The sequence below is a fragment of the Anopheles stephensi genome, chromosome 3, assembly GCF_013141755.1.
Source record: "Anopheles stephensi strain Indian chromosome 3, UCI_ANSTEP_V1.0, whole genome shotgun sequence".
NCBI classification, from domain to species: Eukaryota; Metazoa; Arthropoda; class Insecta; order Diptera; family Culicidae; genus Anopheles; species Anopheles stephensi.
In genome coordinates, this window is record NC_050203.1 from 43,906,444 (window position 1) to 43,922,693 (window position 16,250).

Here is a 16,250-nt window from a genome sequence, read left to right on the forward strand (position 1 = left end):
ATGTTGACACATAATGTTGCTCCGAGTACATAAGCTAGCAGGAGTAAGCATAGAATTTGAGGCAATTTGGAGGTAAAGGCAAAGACCACAATAACTAAGAGCAAGTCGTGTTCGGACCGCCCATCAGCGGTGGGGGAACGAACAGCGGTGAATTTTACCTTCAATGGTCAAAATTGTAATCGATTGGAGGTGTAGGGTGATTTTTAGAGGGTTTTAAAATAGGCTAAAGTTTTCATTAATTCAATTTACACGACTGAGTTACCGAAAAATGTAAATATTTATTTCTTCGCTTATTCATTATTTTTAATTATTTATCAATATTTATTACTTCTTCTTCTTTCTTGGCTTAACGACCTGTTAGGACTTGCCTACAATTTCTGGCTTACTAGACTTGTTGATGCCAAATAGTTGGATGGTGGGTTCTCTCTATGGGGGATCGATCCAGATAAGATTTGAACTCCGGTCCTGTCATGTGAAGACCTGCGCGGCTGTCAAATCTACCACCCCTTTTATTTATTACTATCCCTATTTAATATTGCAACAGTTTTTCACCTTGTAGCCTAATCGTCACCAAAATTCAAGGTATCTCAGTAGCATTTTGCTTCTGTGCGCAATGTTTAACGAGTCAGCTCCAAAATCAATAAAATCATTTGCTTGATTTTTGCTCCAATGTAAATGTGTAGAGGAAGTTTGAAAAGTTTTTTTTTACCACAATCCTTCAGAAACGCGTGTGCCAACGTTGTACCAGCTGTGACCCGCGCAACTGTAAAGTCGATCGTCTTTCATCTATTCTAGCGAAAAGAGGGCGGAGCTACGGTTTTCTTTGCGCCGAATTAGTAATTGAGCAAAACGTGGTTGTGTGTCAGTCGCGTGAAATTCGCCTAACGTTAAAAAAATGTTACTAAAAATTGTAAATTTCAGTTCAGACTGCATTACTTTGCATCACCGCAAGTCCGAAATTTGCAATCGTTTCCCAATCGTTCATCGATCTCGCACACTCAGCGCACAGAACCAATAGTGACGGAACCAATGGGAACCCTATTCTGTTAGAAGCATCCATTGCTCAGGGGTACCTATATTTGGCAAGGCATGCGCAAATATCTTCAACGATATGTGGGAGTACAGCAAAGTGTTGGCACCGCATGTATGTACATAGGCGCTGCGAAGGTGGGGTTTGTATTTATTTTTATACCGCTTTTATCACATAGGTCAAATTCGATCGCGTGTTACTTCGGGTTCGGAGCTCGCATTGAACTATATTTAATTTCATCAACGTTTATATAAAATGCTTTCTGTCGACACTAAAACACTGGGACGCGTTGTTTCTTTTTTTTTTCTTTTAAACCGACCCGACTAAAATAATTATGTCAAGCCAGAATTTTAGTTTGCACGCAATCATCAACAATTTCTTTCGCCGGTACCGACCAAATGTTTCTCCGGCAGAGCGTTCCGTTGTTTAGCTGCAGTCGATTCGCTGGAAACCCCCTATATCAGCCCCAAGCTGAAGTTTAAAACAGAAACATCCAACAAAACACCATCCAGTCCATTCGGTTCCGTTGTTCTATCCGCTCGGCAACTGATTGTTTCGGAAAAAAACATTTTCGGTGTAATTATAAACAATTATAATGATTGCCTCTGCTCCGAGGAAGATTGGTCCTGCTGTCAATCATTCAATTCAAATTTTCGAAGTCCCACGTACCCTCCTTTCTGAGCTATCTGCCGTTCTTTCAAATTTTCGTTCCACTTTTTGGAAAATGTTATTATAAGGAAGGAGCTGCGACCTTACTCAAAACCAGGTAATCTATAGACTCCGTCTGTGCTATTCAGAGCACTGTTCAGAGTGGTGTTTATCACAGAGTTCCGTCTATGTATATACTGTTTTTTTTTCTTTTAATCCGTTTTATCTGAGAAAACGTTATTTTTTGAGTTAATCTAATATTTGATTTTTGAGTTCGGGCGCTCTGATGGTAGATGATGCGGTTGCGGCGCCGGTCTTCACAAGACTGGACCGCGTATCAAATCCCGTCCGGTCCGGCCTGCCCGTACACACAGCACTACCCTTCCAGCTACGGTTAAAATCAAGTCAAAGTAAATTTTCACATGACTCAGCCTATGGTTCAATTTGTTTAAGAATTGTATCATGTTACAAAGGAGTATCAAACCGCCTGGTAACTGAGCAAAGAGCTCTATGATCAACAAACGATGTTTATGATGCAGTCATCTATTTCTGATATCCCAAATTGAAAGAAATCTAACTGGTCAAAATGTTATTTTGAATATCGCGTAACAGGATAATCTAGGTTCTGACTATGGGGCAACGATCAGCATAAGATTTGATCAGTAGGTTAGGCTAGGATTGATCTAACCCTTTGGAGCTTCAATCTGCTGACCACCGATGGGAAAGTTCTTTGTGAGTTCGGGATCCCTTGCGAGCTGGAGGCCTAAGGTAGCCACTCAGTCTCAGCCAGTGACGGATTAAGTACCATGTAAGCCTTGGGCGGTATGAAAGTTGTGCCCCCCCCCCCCCCCCCTCTCTCTCTCTCTCACCTCGAGAGGTCTCGGCCAACCATTTCTCGGCTCTCTGTGACTTGATGTTACCCGTAGCAAAGGATTTGAATCCCGGGCCTGCCGTTTGAAGACCGGTGCCGCAGTCATCTCGGCCGATTTCGCCATCGAAACTGCTGACCCCCGGTCGATTCTTTGTGAGTTCAGGATCCCCGTAACCACTCGTCCCTTATACTATTCAACCCGTCACCGCAGTACGCCTACCGTTAAACCCGGCTTCGATAAACGGTCCTACCTTATGAAAGACCAGCGTCACTTTCCGTCACAAATGTTAACCCCATTACAGTACAGGGGTAATGCCGTATTTTTCCAATCATTTACTTTGTTTGGTAGAAAAATCCGCTGGAAGCTATGGTGTGATTTTTATAATATAATAATAAACATATTGTTTTCTAATAAAGATAGGTGATGTTTGATGTCACGTTTTTACTTCGGTATTCCCTTTCTTGAAAGAAACTACTTTGGGCAAGTTCATTCCTCTAATGTATTTTTTTAGGCGCAATTACATCGAAAGGTCTTGGCCAGACATTTTAAGGCTTCTTGACTAGATTTTACTTGCAGCTGGACAGCAAATCCTTGGTACGAAGAACGGCCTGAGAGGCATCAGTATTATTGTTATTATTATTATTTACTGAAAAAAGTCTCCCTTAAACGTTGAACAATGTTTCCTTAAAATTAACATTAGAACGTACTATAACGTAAGCAGTGGTGGGCCAAGATATTTGGAGAGCGCCGAGCGGAATGGCAGTTAAGGCTCCTTTAGTTGTGATATTAGAGGGAAACAACAGAAACAACATTTCCCGCACCGACAAAGCCCCCCTCCTTCCGCTCCTTCCGCCCCTAGGTTGACCCGTCACTGAACGTAAGGAAGAGGGCTCGTCTAGGGGATTGCTCTTGTTTCTTTGATTGAGCTCGGTACCCCCCTCAACGTATCCAGTGGACCCAACGTCCACTTACCTTGGATTGTGAGTGTCTGGCGACTCAAACAGTACAGACATAGGTGACATAACCAGTATCCATTTACTTATTTAAATCGCAATCGAAAACATTGCAAACATGCTATGATAGTAGCAGAGCCTCATTTCTGCAGATAGACCTATGATGTACACTAGTAGTAGTCGTTTACTATGCTGCATATGTTGCGCCGGTGCTATTGTTTTTCAATAATCAAAATGGAAGCAGGTAGCTCATGCTCGGATTGGCAGACGACGGCGCTAAACCGAGAGCGGTATCGAGGGTTGTTGCAGCAGGCCAAGACCGCAAAGCAGTTGTAGCGCCTGATAAGTAAGTAGGCAAGCTCATGTTCGGATATTGAAGATTTGTGAAAGAAAAACCAATCATCAACCAGAGCTAGTTATTTTTTAGAACTCCAAATAGGCGGAAAACACAAGCAAAAATTTATGTCGAATGCTTTTATACGCGTGTCTGTCTTACATATTACTTTGGAAATGATTAAATAATTGGTATGCAGTTTTGTTTTATTATCAAAAGCGCGTAGTTCCTTTCAACTGTTATACTTGGCTCGTCCTGACATGTATGATAAATAGAACAATTCCTTCCAATATATGTATTTCTTCTTGCATCTATTTTTCTCTTTCTTTTTCCTCCTCGCTCTTCTTTTCTTCTTTCTCTCTCTCTCTCTCTCTCTCTCTCTTGGTTCCTCTTTTTCTCTCTCCGGCTCTTTATTTCTCGCTAGTTGTTTAATCTTTTCCATTGCATGTTTAACTTTGTCCCATGCTCTATTGCCAGCTTGTTCACTTTCTTATGGTCGCCCTGGTTATCTCAATTCTTATTTACGGTTTAATTATCCGTCTGTAAGCTTCCATTTGTTATGTTTTTATTTCTCATTTTATTTTTCACAAGTTATGCGTTCAATGCTAACCCGAAAACCTGTTCGCTATTGTTAGCGAATAAGTCGGATGATATAAAAATCGCATATGCTATGCTGCGTCGAATTTGTGTTGTATTGTAAGCAAAATGATTTTAATTAGGGCGGGTACCTCTAAGCTTTGCAAGTTTTTTACATCAAACATTTCCTCTTGCGTAGATTTTATTCCACATGAGGGAGAGAGAAATTGTGTATGTGTGTGTGTGTGTGTGTGTGTGCATGTCTGAGAGAGAGAAACAAAGAGAGAGAGGAAGAGGGAAAGAGAGAGAGAGAAATAGAGAAAGAGTCAGACAGAAAAGGAAAGGAAAAAATAATAAGCAAAAATAGTTATCATTTACGAAATGGATCGAAGTACAAATAAACAAATAAAACAAAATAAACAGCTGACATGAACAAGCGACCACTGAGATGAATTGCGATGAGATGGACCGAAGGTTTGGATCAGCGTTTGGAAATGGACAGCCACTGCACCTTCTCCCCCACTTCGCTATGCTATACTCTGTCACCTTGCTGAATGTTTAAATCGGCTAGTATAATTCGTTCTGCTGGATTAGCATTTAAAATAGGGCGAGCGTCAGCGAAATGCCCGCTATTTGTGCACACGTTTGTTGTGATCATCATTATCATCTTTGCTGTTGCCGCTCTTCTGGCGTTTGTTATCTTCCGCTACACCGAGCACTTTCGACTGTTTCACCAAATCCAATGCCTGCCAGGAAGGAACAGTGTAAACGTTTACATGAAGAAACTCGTCCGATTAGTTATTGTGGTTTGTTATTGGTTTAGTTTTGAAGTTGATTGATTGGGTTAGTTGGTTTTGGTGATGCTACAACTACGGCTTGCCTATTTGCGTACCTCTTTCTTGCTTCGGAGAGCACAATCTTCCAACGTGTCGGCGGCTTCGTACTTGCCCTGCCGTCTATACAGAGCACCGAGATTTTTCAGGGTCGTGGTGACGGTGGGCGAGTCGACCTTGGCCGCCTTATGCCATCCACCGTACTCGCCGTAAGGCGTGTTTTCGCGGTTCTTCAGTTTGTTCTCTTCCCGTTCTTCGGCCACCTGCCAAATGGGTTTGTTTTCCCCATTAATTGCACCAAATTCCCGTTCATGTGCTCTCGTTAGCACCTCCTTGTACAGCATTTCTGCTTCTTTGTATTTGCCCTGTTTCAAGTAACAGCTGGCAAGATTGTTGAGGGTCTTCGCTACGTTCGGATCATCACCACCCAATTTCATTTCGTAAATTTCTAACGCACGCTTGTAGTACATTTCCACTTCTTCATATTTTGCCTGTAAATTGAAAACAAGGTAAAACATATGTAATACACTAACAAACGGTCGCAAAACATTCACACAAATCATTCATGCACTGAAAACAGATCATACCTGGTTTTGGCAAAGGAGTGCTAAGTTGTTCAACTGCTTGGCAACATCGGGATGCGATTTGCCGAGTACGTTTTCTCTTATTTCTAGTGCACGTTTGCACAGCGGTTCCGCATCCTTGTACTTGCCGCGCTTACCGTACAATACGGCCAAGTTGTTCAACGTGGCAGCTACGGCTGGATGGTTCTCACCAAGCGTTTTCTCTCGAATGGTAAGGGCGTCGTTCAGCAGGTTGGCTGCTTCCTTGTATTTGTTCTTTCAATGGATAAATAATGAAACGGGGAAGTAAACAATCATTAAACAGAACACAAAAAACTACCACCCTTCCCAGCAGAGCAAAATATTATCCCTGTACCTGATCTCTGTATACCAGTGCCAGTATGTTCAACATCGTAGCTACATCCGGATGATCGTGCCCGCTGGTTTTCTCGAGGTCCTCCAACGCCTGTTTGCACAGCGGCACGGCCACCTCGTATCGTCCTTGCGATGCATACTGTATGACCAAGTTGTGTAGAGTTCGCAAACGAGCCGGTATTTCGTATCCTGCATTGGCATGATTCGCAAATTGATTCGGCGGCGTTGGCGACATGTTGTTTCGCTCCTCCGTTTCGTCCTCCGGAAACAACTCCACCACCGGATCTGTACGCGATTTTTCCAAATTGTCTTCATTTTCCTGTATCTCGTCGTACTTTTTGACCGAGGCCATAAACTCTAGATGTTTCTTTTCTTCTTCCAACTGGGCAACGCTCTGTTCAGAGGTTTGCAGCTTTTGCTGCGTGATAGCCAGCTCGTCACGCAACCACACATTTTCCTGACACAATCGTTTCACCTGTGTGCGTAGTTTTTGCTTTTCGGCTTCGATGTTTTGAAGATGTGCAAACAGCATTACGATAACCTGTACGGTGTGTGTATGATACATGCATTAAAGATAAATACGTCTATTGAAAGTTTCATTGTGGAAGCCAATATTACAAACACTTCACTTACCTGTGCTTCGCTCAGTCCGAGCTCAATGTTCTCCATATTCTTCTTCACTATTTCCATCTTATCCGGATCGGTTTTGCTGCCCTCCGACAGGTTATTCATCAGAGTTACATGTTCTACACGAAGAGCTTCCAAGCCCTGCATGACCGTTTTGGTGTTCGAGACAATTTCCTCTTGAGCCATTTGTGTCATTGTTCAAGCTTCTGGCTGCAGTTGAATTAGTTAATCTGAAACGAAACGAACACATTCCATTTAAGTTCAATTGTTCATTACACTGTGCACCATCTCCAAATACGTGCTAATCTCTTGACAAAAAGTGACGCATTGAAGTGACATCATCAAAATACGGATGGCTGGAAGAATGTGCCGAAACGATCAATAGCAAATGTGTACAGCGAAGCGTAACAACCAAAATTGTACAGTTGCATCGTTCCAGTTCATTCTACATGATTTTCCGAGAGTGGCAATACCCTCCTCTACCACCGCCCACGACGGTGTGGAAAATACGTGTACCGTTACACAGAGCAAACTTTCGTCGAAGTGTGTAAAAGGACAAACTTGGAGAAGAAAACAGTAGAGAAATTACTTTCTCTACACGCAGTCAACTTCTACCGTGGAAAAGCGACTGTGTTTTTCATGAGCGTCCGAGGGGAGACTTGCTGCGATTGCAGCTTTTCTTTATTTGTGAATTTATGTCGTCGAATCCCGAACAAGCAGTACCTTCGTGTGGGTAGAATTTAGCGAGTATATTCGAACACGGTTCAGCTCTACCGCGCCTGTGGGAACTATTTTGCAGTTGTAGGCCGTAAACCTTACAAAACCCGACCTCTTCGAGAAATCAATAAACACACGACGGGATGCACGAAAAACTAATTTCCTTTTTTTCTATACAGCACCTGCTGATACACACACACAAATACACACACCTGTGTAAATTTGCACGCGCCACACATACAATCACTCGCTTGGCGTGGGATTTTGTCTAATGAGCCTTTTATGCTGCTTTCTTTCAAATTGCTGCCACCACTCGCATAGCTATAGTCATTTCAAATTGGAAAGAAATGCTACGTTTTCATGTATATGACGAATAATTCATACACTCCGAACGTGAAGAGATTGGTTCCGAAACAGGCAAGACAAGCAGGACAAACAAAACTGTTCACTGATGTTGCCAGTATTGATGACGGCCAGCCAAACCTCATCTCAAGAATGACTTTGTATGAAACGGTTATTCATGAAACGAGTATTATACGAAAAGAGAAAAAATGTTTCATAAAAAAATGAAAGGTTTTAATGCATTTCTTTAATTAAATAGAAAAAACTAGATATCTTTTGTTACAAATAATTTTACCTTATTATCATTTCTTCAAGAACAAAACCCACCACGATAAACGTAGGGTAAACAGAAAATTTACCTTTTTTAAATAAAATTGAAGATTTACAGTTTGTGTTTGTAGTAGATAAATTGAAAACCATGTGGTTACAAACATTGCAGTAAATTAAGATAAAATAAATGCGTCTTTAGAATCATCAGAATTAAGAATTAAGAAGATATAGATTGTATATAGCTTGGGCCGTGGTGAATAAAATGGTAAATAGATGTTGCCACTGAACGAGCCTTGACAGTTGTCACATTTGGCAAGCCGACCATAGCTGTCATTCGGCTCATGACTTCCGCTGAACGACACTTCCTAGTTCTTTTTGTTGGTGTTTGCGAAAGTGATGGTACGCACGAAGAAGGTATCTATCATTTAACGCTGAAAAAGCGTGAAAAATATTTGCTAGAGCCTCGATTCGGTTCATGAAAGTTTGTGTGTATCTAGCCGAAACGCAGCATGTAGAGCGAATGGCGTATCGGGCTTTAAAAGTGATGCGAAATGTGAACTAAAATAATGCCCCCTTCCCTCCGTCTTGTGAATGGTTCGTTTCAGCCAATTTTAATTGACGGACGTGGACACTTGCTGGGACGGCTGGCTTCGGTCGTCGCCAAGCAAATCCTGTCTGGAAATGCAGTGGTAGTGGTGCGATGTGAAGGCCTTCAGCTGTCCGGCCATTTCTTCCGCAACAAGATCAAATTCTTGGCCTATCTGCGGAAACGCTGCAACGTCAACCCGGCACGCGGTCCATTCCATTTCCGCGCTCCGAGCCGTATGTTGTGGAAGGCTATTCGAGGTTTGTATATTGACAATTTGCGTGTGCACCGAAACTGTTTAATGGTGTTTTTTTATATCTACAGGAATGGTCCCACATAAGACCAAGCGCGGTCATAATGCGCTGCGACGCCTGAAGGTGTACGAAGGCATTCCGCCGCCATATGACAAGATGAAGCGTGTGTGCGTTCCGATCGCCCTGCGCCAGCTGTGCCTGCGCCCCGACCGCAAGGTGAGTAAAATGGTTTGCACGACCTTGGAGTGGCCTAGGTGGACACACTAGCCAGGAACAGTACAGTGCGTGTACAGGCAAATTTTAATCCAGCAATGCTTGTTCACCTACCCGGCAGTCTTAATGTTATGGTTGTGAAAGTGTTATGATGTTGGTGAAGAGATTTATATGTTGAATCGGTTACGAATAGATGTAACAGATTTGCGTTATGAAGCTGCATTTATCGCGTTTAGTTGCCGTTGTCTATCGTTACGAGTAAGCATATTGGACAATTTTAATGACGGTTCTTCAATTAATTCCATTCACAGTACTGCACGATCGATCGCGTTGCCCATGAAGTGGGATGGAAGTACCGAGATGTCGTGGCCAACCTGGAAGCCAAGCGCAAGATCAAGGCACGCATTGCATACATGCACAAGAAGAAGTTGAAGGTAATACATAGATTGCGCATAACGCTCATCGCATTGAATATGATTGTGCAAGGATGGTCACTAACTGAGAAAAATATCGTTACAATTTAACAGAATATTACGTGGAAGGCTCGTGCCGCCGTTGCCAAGAAGATTGAGCCGCAGAATGCTGTATTGAGGGAGTACGGCTATCTGACGTCGGAATTCGAGAAGAAGTACAACCGGCCAGTGCTGAATACCGTCACACCGAAACTTGGCAAGCGCAAGCGTAAGGAGCTGTATGTGGCTGCAAAGGCCGCCCGCAAAACGGCGAAATACGCGGCCAGAGCTGCGGCTAAGGAGAAAAAGGCAGCAGCAGCACCCAAGAGTCCGGCCAAAGCGAAGGCAAAGGCTTAATCTGTAGAAACGGAACACGTTTTGTGTCGCAATCGGGGATGATGGGTGTTTTTGAAGACGAGGCAAATTTAACAACATTGCACTCTTCAAAACACAAGCACCATACGCGCGTTGTCTATCAACAGAATCATCGTAAAGCAACGCGTTTGATGTAAAGAGAAGATAAAATACACAGTCACGTGCATGTGTGAGCATGCATGCGGGAAAACACAATCTCTCTAATCCAAACTGTTGTACCAAACAGATAGTGTTGAAAAGTATCCGAAATAATGGTCACTTCAATGCGAGCTGTTGAAATCAAGCAATGGGGGTAAATCCCATGGTGCACTGGATGTATTGTGTCGATTTAACCCTGAGTTGAAATACTCCGGCACCTTATATTCCATTTCATATAAACAATTCCGTTTGGCTGGTAACAGGACATAAAACGCTGTTTACATACAAACTTATAAACTGATTAACGAATTCTTGGTACAAGTACAAGTAATGAAGAACAATAAGAAACAAACAGGAATGCGTACTTATGACTAGTGTTGTATCATGAGCAACCATAAGCAACTGCACGAACAACTGCATCGATTACTAGCTTGTGTGAGAAGCTAGACTCTGAAACAAGATCTCCCCACTCACGGCACTCACTTTTCGTAACTGAGTTCCTCAAGAGGATCTCTTTTCCTCCTTTTTATTATTCATTATTTTATATTATTATTATTATTAGTTCTTACTAGATTACTAGTTCTGTATGGCTGGTGGGGTAGAAATAGGTATGGATTCGAAGCCTCTTGAAGGTTAACAAAGGCCCTCCATATCCTACTTCGACTCATTTTGTCCCTGCTGTACAGAACGGTAAAATGTCTCCAAATATCCGGGCTTGAGTATACGGGGAAACCCAACCCCTTGAGATGTTGGGTGATAAGGCTAAATTGAATGGAGGCCATCGGACGAGACAGGGGGTTGGGGGAGAGGCCTTCAAGCCACCCCCAATACCAACGCAACGGAAGATTGCGATTGCGTTGATGGTCATCAACGATGACGAGGTGAGGGTTTCGGAATAGTAGCACTTCAAGAGGTGCGCTGAAAAGGAGTTAGGGAGCGCCCCTATCGCAGTGATTGCATGATCTACCAGAACGGTGGTGAAAAGCTTGAGCTCGGTACGGCCCTCCTGGTCATGGATCTAATGTCAAAGTGCGAATGTGCAGGCTGAGGATCTGTGGAAGGTTCTTCAACCTCAGCATTATTAATGTGCACAGGCCGCGCCTTGGAAGTCCCGCTGACGAGAAGGATATCTTCTATACGCAGTTGGAGAGGGAGTACGACCGCTGCTCACGACATGATGTGAAGATAGTCATGGGAGATTTTAACACTCAGGTCGGACGGGAAGAGGCATCATAGAAACGCGTCCGACCTCCTTGTTCTCTCTATGCCTAATCCCTTCACCATTTTGCACACACCATGTCCATGGCTGCCAACCACACTTAGCAACCCATATAACATTTCCCCCCTGGTGACTATAACATGATAGACCAACAGTGTAATCTCAAGGGTAGTATACTACAGGCATACAAACCTACAATAGGAAGTTACAGTGCCCACCAGCTGAAGAACGACAGTGGGTTCCGCGTTTGCCTCTCCCAAGCACATGAGAATTCGCAGCACCTGCTTCCAGCATGGATCAGCTAGCACCACAGGAGATCACCATAGCAGATATATTCCCACATAGACTAAGTTCTCATCGAATGAAGACACTTCTCGGATATTATCGACGTACGGACCTACAGAGGAGCAAACGCCGCCTCAGACCATTTCCTGGTTATGGTTAAGTTACCAACCTATCTCAACAAGGATCGACTGAGGGAAGCTGATGTGCAAGGGACTTCGCGATCGCGCTTGGGGAAGCGTTGCCGGAGGACACCACTTCCGAGGCAATGTCCCTTAATGAACACTGGCGTAAGGTGGAACAAGCCATCAACACCACGGCTGAGCGAACGATTGGCCGCGTGACACGTAACCAGAGGACGGAATGGTTTGATGATGAGTGCAGGCATACACTATTCGAGAAGAACTTTACCCGTAACACAATGCTCCAGCGCGAGACCCGGCAGAAAATAGAAAACTAAACACGAATGAGTTGGCAGCAGGCCCGACTCTTTCAGGGCAAGAAGTACAGCTTGAAGGAGGCGGATAAGTGACTGATGGAGCAGCTATCTCAGTCGGTAGACACACGCAAGTTCTACAAGATGCTGAATGCGGCACGAAGCGGTTTTACTCCCATGAACGCCATGTGCCCCAACTCGAAGGGAGATATCCTGTCGGATGAGCGAGAGGTGATCGACAGGTGGAAGTGCTATTTTAACGGACACCTGTACGGAGCAGATGCAGGAGAGAATGGACCAGGCGCAGAAAGCAGAATGGAAAAAGCATGCTGACTTCAAGAGCCAGCATGACAATGACGAAATGCCACCGCCATCCTTGGATGAAGTCATTAATGCCATTAGACAGCTGAAAACTTACAAGTAGGCTGGCAGCGATGGGCTGGTGGCAGAACTGTTCAGAGGCTTTCCGCGGCCATGCATCGGCTGATTGTCAGAATATGGCACCAGGAAGAACTACCAGACGAGTTACGTCATTGGGTGTCATTCACCCAGAGTACAAAAAGAGCGACAGAATGGCCTGTGGTAACTTCCGAGCCAACACAGTCCTGAATGCTGCCTACAAGATACTGCCTCGAATACTCTTCAGCAGACTTGCGCCCCTTGCTACAGATTCCGTTGGAAGCTACCAAGATGGATTTGTTGGACAGAAATCCACAAACGACCAAATCTTTACTCTACGGCAAACCCTCCAGCAGTGCCGGGAGCACCGGTTTCCCACGCACCACCTGTTCATCGACTTCAAGGCAGCCTACGATACCATGGATCGGACTGAGTTATGGAACATCATGCGGCAGTACGGTTTCCCTGCGAAGCTTGTACGGCTGTTGAAGGCTACTACCCAAGCGCCATAAATTAAGCTTAAACGGCTGGAAAACAGAATGTCCATATAAAAAAAAAATTAAGAGCTTCAGGCGTTTGATCACTAGATGGCGTCCTCTCGTTATCCCCAAGTCAAAAGGTCCTTATACAAAAATCAAGATTCCGAGCTTCAGAGGTTTCCTCTCTAGATGGCGTCCTTCCGATATCCCAGAGACATAAACTCCATATAAAAAAAGATAATTTCAAAGCTTCAGTGATTCGCTCAGTAGATGGCGCTTTTTCACTATCGAAAAGCTAAATGATCGAGGTTGTTTCTCCTATCCTCCGCACACATGCAGATTTGCAAACCTCTTGGCAGGAGAGTTTTTTTTTCGTTCATATTGAGGTATGCGAGTGTGGGCATGCACGATCGAGCACGCGCTCACTCTTGAGTGTGTGCTTGCATAATGGGTGACTGCGCGCGTCAATCCTTCGCACATGTGTGTGTGTGCGAGTGTGTGCGCGAGTTTGAACCTTTGCGTGTTTGTGCATGTATGTTTTTGTGTGTGTGTCCTTGAAACATGTTTCCGATCGCACACGCATGAAAAAAATAACTTTTTCACAATTCCCATAAGAACGGAGGAAGAGATCTAAAATGTGCATAAATCTCTTTTAACAACGGGAGGTAGAGAGTTCTGAACACTCTCAAGCGTTTTGTTTCGCACTATTTTGGGCTAAAGTCTGAATAGATGCCCCCCCACTCACGGCACTCACTTTTCGCTACTTTGTTACCTTAAATTTAGGAAAAAGTAGACCAAAAGTGCTAAAATTTGTTGTTATAATAATTTATAATAATTATAAATAATAAATAAATAAATACTTACGGCTAAAGTCTGAATAGATGCCCCCTCCACTCACGGACACTCATTTTTGCAACTGAGTTACCCAAAACGATATATTTTTCAGACTTTTTAGTGTAAGTATTTATTTATTTATTATTTATTCATTATTTTTAATTGTTATAAATAATTACTAAAACGATTTCTTACATTTTAGCTTAACTTTTACCTAAATTTGAGGTAACTCAGTTGCAAAAATGAGTTGTCCGTGAGTGGAGGGGGACATCTATTCAGACTTTAGCCATAACTCTACCTTCTATATCTACATACCTTGGCTGAAACACTGAAACGCTGAATCCACCTGTCTTCTTGACAGTAGCTCAACAGGGAGTTGAAGCGAGCAGTAAAAAAGTGTTGTTGGATTTTTCTGCAGCGTCTAGCATCAACCAGATCTGTTAATATTTTCTGTATTCTCATTAGAAATACTGTTAAAATTACTGTTTGATGTAGTTGTGCCTGCTTAAAGTTTCAATAATTTGCTATCAATTTCGCTGAGTCACCGAAAACAGTGCTTGTGGTGACCGGGAAATACACGATCGAATTTCGCGAGAAATAGCAAAGCAAAATGGCTTCCATCATAGAAAGTGAAGAAGAACTGGCGTGTTTGGTAGGATGCGAGAGGAGAGTTGATGGTATTTTCCATATTTTTAGCACGAGTTTTTACTTTCAGAGTCGAGAAATTGATGAGGAGCTTGATGAGATTGCAAGCACTTGCACTTGGATTTTAGCACAGAACTACCTTAAGCCTACGATTAACAATGTCGTAACAATCGGTGAGTTTTGCTGAATTAGTGTGAACGAAGCAGTAGAGTTGATAAGGATGATGTTTTATGCGATAACAACGATTTTCCAGGCGATATAGCGCTTCTGAAGATGTTGGGTTCTGAATCCTTTATAGCGAAGAATAATTCGTTTGTGGCAACTGCCTCTGCTTTATGGAACATTAATAATTCCGAACATCTCATTAGCACCAGAGAGCAAATCGTAAGCAACGGAATCGACTTGGAGAATATGATTGCCCAAATGGTAAGTTGCGCATATCGTTAAAGACATTTGACAAAAGTAGTAATTTTATGGGTAAACAGCGGTCAGGAAAACTGGAAGGTGAATTGGAAGACTATCGTGAGAAAATTCGCGAAATACGGTCCAAAAAGCATACCATCCAATACAAAATGAATGAAAGACTACAGCATGTCAATGCAGAGGAACTGAGCATTGCAGGATTCATTGATTTGCTGAAAGAGATAAAACGAGACACTGAGTAAGTAAACGAACATGTTGTTAACGAATGTTTGACCAAGTATTTCGATGGATTGATTTTGGTTTTTGCAGAACTATTGTTCAATGCCATGAGCAAGAGCTTCAAAAGATGGAAAGCGCATTCAACGATGGGGCCTTCGAGTCTCCTTTGTTTGCTGATACATGTGAGTAGTACGTTGGATAGAATGTATGTGACTTGTGCTGTGTTAGAAATAGTTTCTGGAATTTAAACATGAGTGACATTAATTAAACGTTCTATAAAACAATTATGTATGCTTCGTCTTTGTACTGAAGGATAATTCTATGTTTCATATTAATTTCGACAAATTAGACAACATCAAAGCGGACATTTTTTAATCTTATAGAACGGCCTGGCTGTACTGTACGATTTTCATTTTCAGACTTGGGAAAAAAGAAAGAGTTTATTCCATTCTTTTATTAGAAATGAGAGTAGTATTCTTTTGTTTAAAATTCATTTCTTCTAAAAGTCAACGCATCCAAACAGGTTGCTGTCCTGCCTTTGAAAGCGCTATACAGTCAGCCTCCGTTGTAGTCATCAATGAATAGGTTCTGTTGTCTACTTGTCTAACCTAGAGTACCTCCTCCTGTCACTGATTTCTCATGCCCGATCTGCGTCGCATTGATCATGCCCTATTTGTATTAGTGTACTTGATATCGTCTGATATCAGACCCTGACGGATTTGTTCAACTCGTACCCGATATTTACTTTTATCTTTACCTTTCTTTACCTGTGGTTGATGCATTTATATTGTTTCGTTTAGCGAGTCATATACATATGTTGTTTTATGTCCCAAATATTGCCATGCCCTGCTATGGTTGATGAAATTCGCTAAGATGGTTGATGAAATGAAATGTACACTAATTCAATACTAGTGCAGAATCTTCGTCATTATCATTACCTCTTCTCGTTGCAAAATTTGCGCAACAAGTGCTGCCTTTTAACGTTCAGAATGGAGAGGTTCTTCATTTGGATCTCACTTCTTCTTAAACACCCACTAGCATGCGTTAAACTTGCAGCTAGGTGGAGGATACATGAGCTTCCACGTGTTGTTGCTCTCTAGGGATTGGTTGTCATCAATTATAGTGTCAAATTTCGGGAGAGTTCCTTTCTATTGTA

The 16,250-nt window shown here is 42.7% G+C and overlaps 3 protein-coding genes across 4 annotated transcripts; 2 read left to right on the forward strand and 1 right to left on the reverse strand.

Moving 5' to 3' along the window:
• Nucleotides 1–3,919: 3,919 nt before the first annotated feature.
• On the reverse strand, nucleotides 3,920–8,002 carry LOC118510988 (kinesin light chain). 2 transcript variants are annotated; one of them, XM_036053503.1, is made up of 6 exons: nucleotides 7,741–8,002; nucleotides 6,818–7,041; nucleotides 6,186–6,725; nucleotides 5,834–6,085; nucleotides 5,306–5,737; nucleotides 3,920–5,159 (listed from the first exon to the last, which is right to left on the reverse strand). In XM_036053503.1, exons 2-6 carry the CDS (start codon nucleotides 7,004–7,006, stop codon nucleotides 5,043–5,045), a joined length of 1,530 nt encoding a protein of 509 aa, XP_035909396.1. In that variant the 5' UTR covers nucleotides 7,007–7,041; nucleotides 7,741–8,002; the 3' UTR covers nucleotides 3,920–5,042. The 2 variants fall into 2 exon arrangements, with proteins under 2 accessions (XP_035909396.1, XP_035909395.1); XM_036053502.1 differs by having other exon boundaries at nucleotides 7,535–8,002.
• Nucleotides 8,003–8,424: 422 nt separating this feature from the next.
• Nucleotides 8,425–10,224, forward strand: LOC118510989 (60S ribosomal protein L13a). Its single transcript, XM_036053504.1, has 5 exons — nucleotides 8,425–8,554; nucleotides 8,746–8,986; nucleotides 9,051–9,196; nucleotides 9,505–9,627; nucleotides 9,721–10,224. The coding sequence occupies exons 1-5, from the start codon at nucleotides 8,537–8,539 to the stop codon at nucleotides 10,000–10,002; spliced, it is 810 nt and encodes a 269-aa protein (XP_035909397.1). The 5' UTR covers nucleotides 8,425–8,536; the 3' UTR covers nucleotides 10,003–10,224.
• Nucleotides 10,225–14,147: 3,923 nt separating this feature from the next.
• Nucleotides 14,148–16,105, forward strand: LOC118510990. The gene is made up of 5 exons (XM_036053505.1): nucleotides 14,148–14,459; nucleotides 14,523–14,625; nucleotides 14,706–14,878; nucleotides 14,938–15,113; nucleotides 15,185–16,105. The coding sequence occupies exons 1-5, from the start codon at nucleotides 14,418–14,420 to the stop codon at nucleotides 15,282–15,284; spliced, it is 594 nt and encodes a 197-aa protein (XP_035909398.1). The 5' UTR covers nucleotides 14,148–14,417; the 3' UTR covers nucleotides 15,285–16,105.
• The last annotated feature ends 145 nt before the right edge of the window (nucleotides 16,106–16,250 follow it).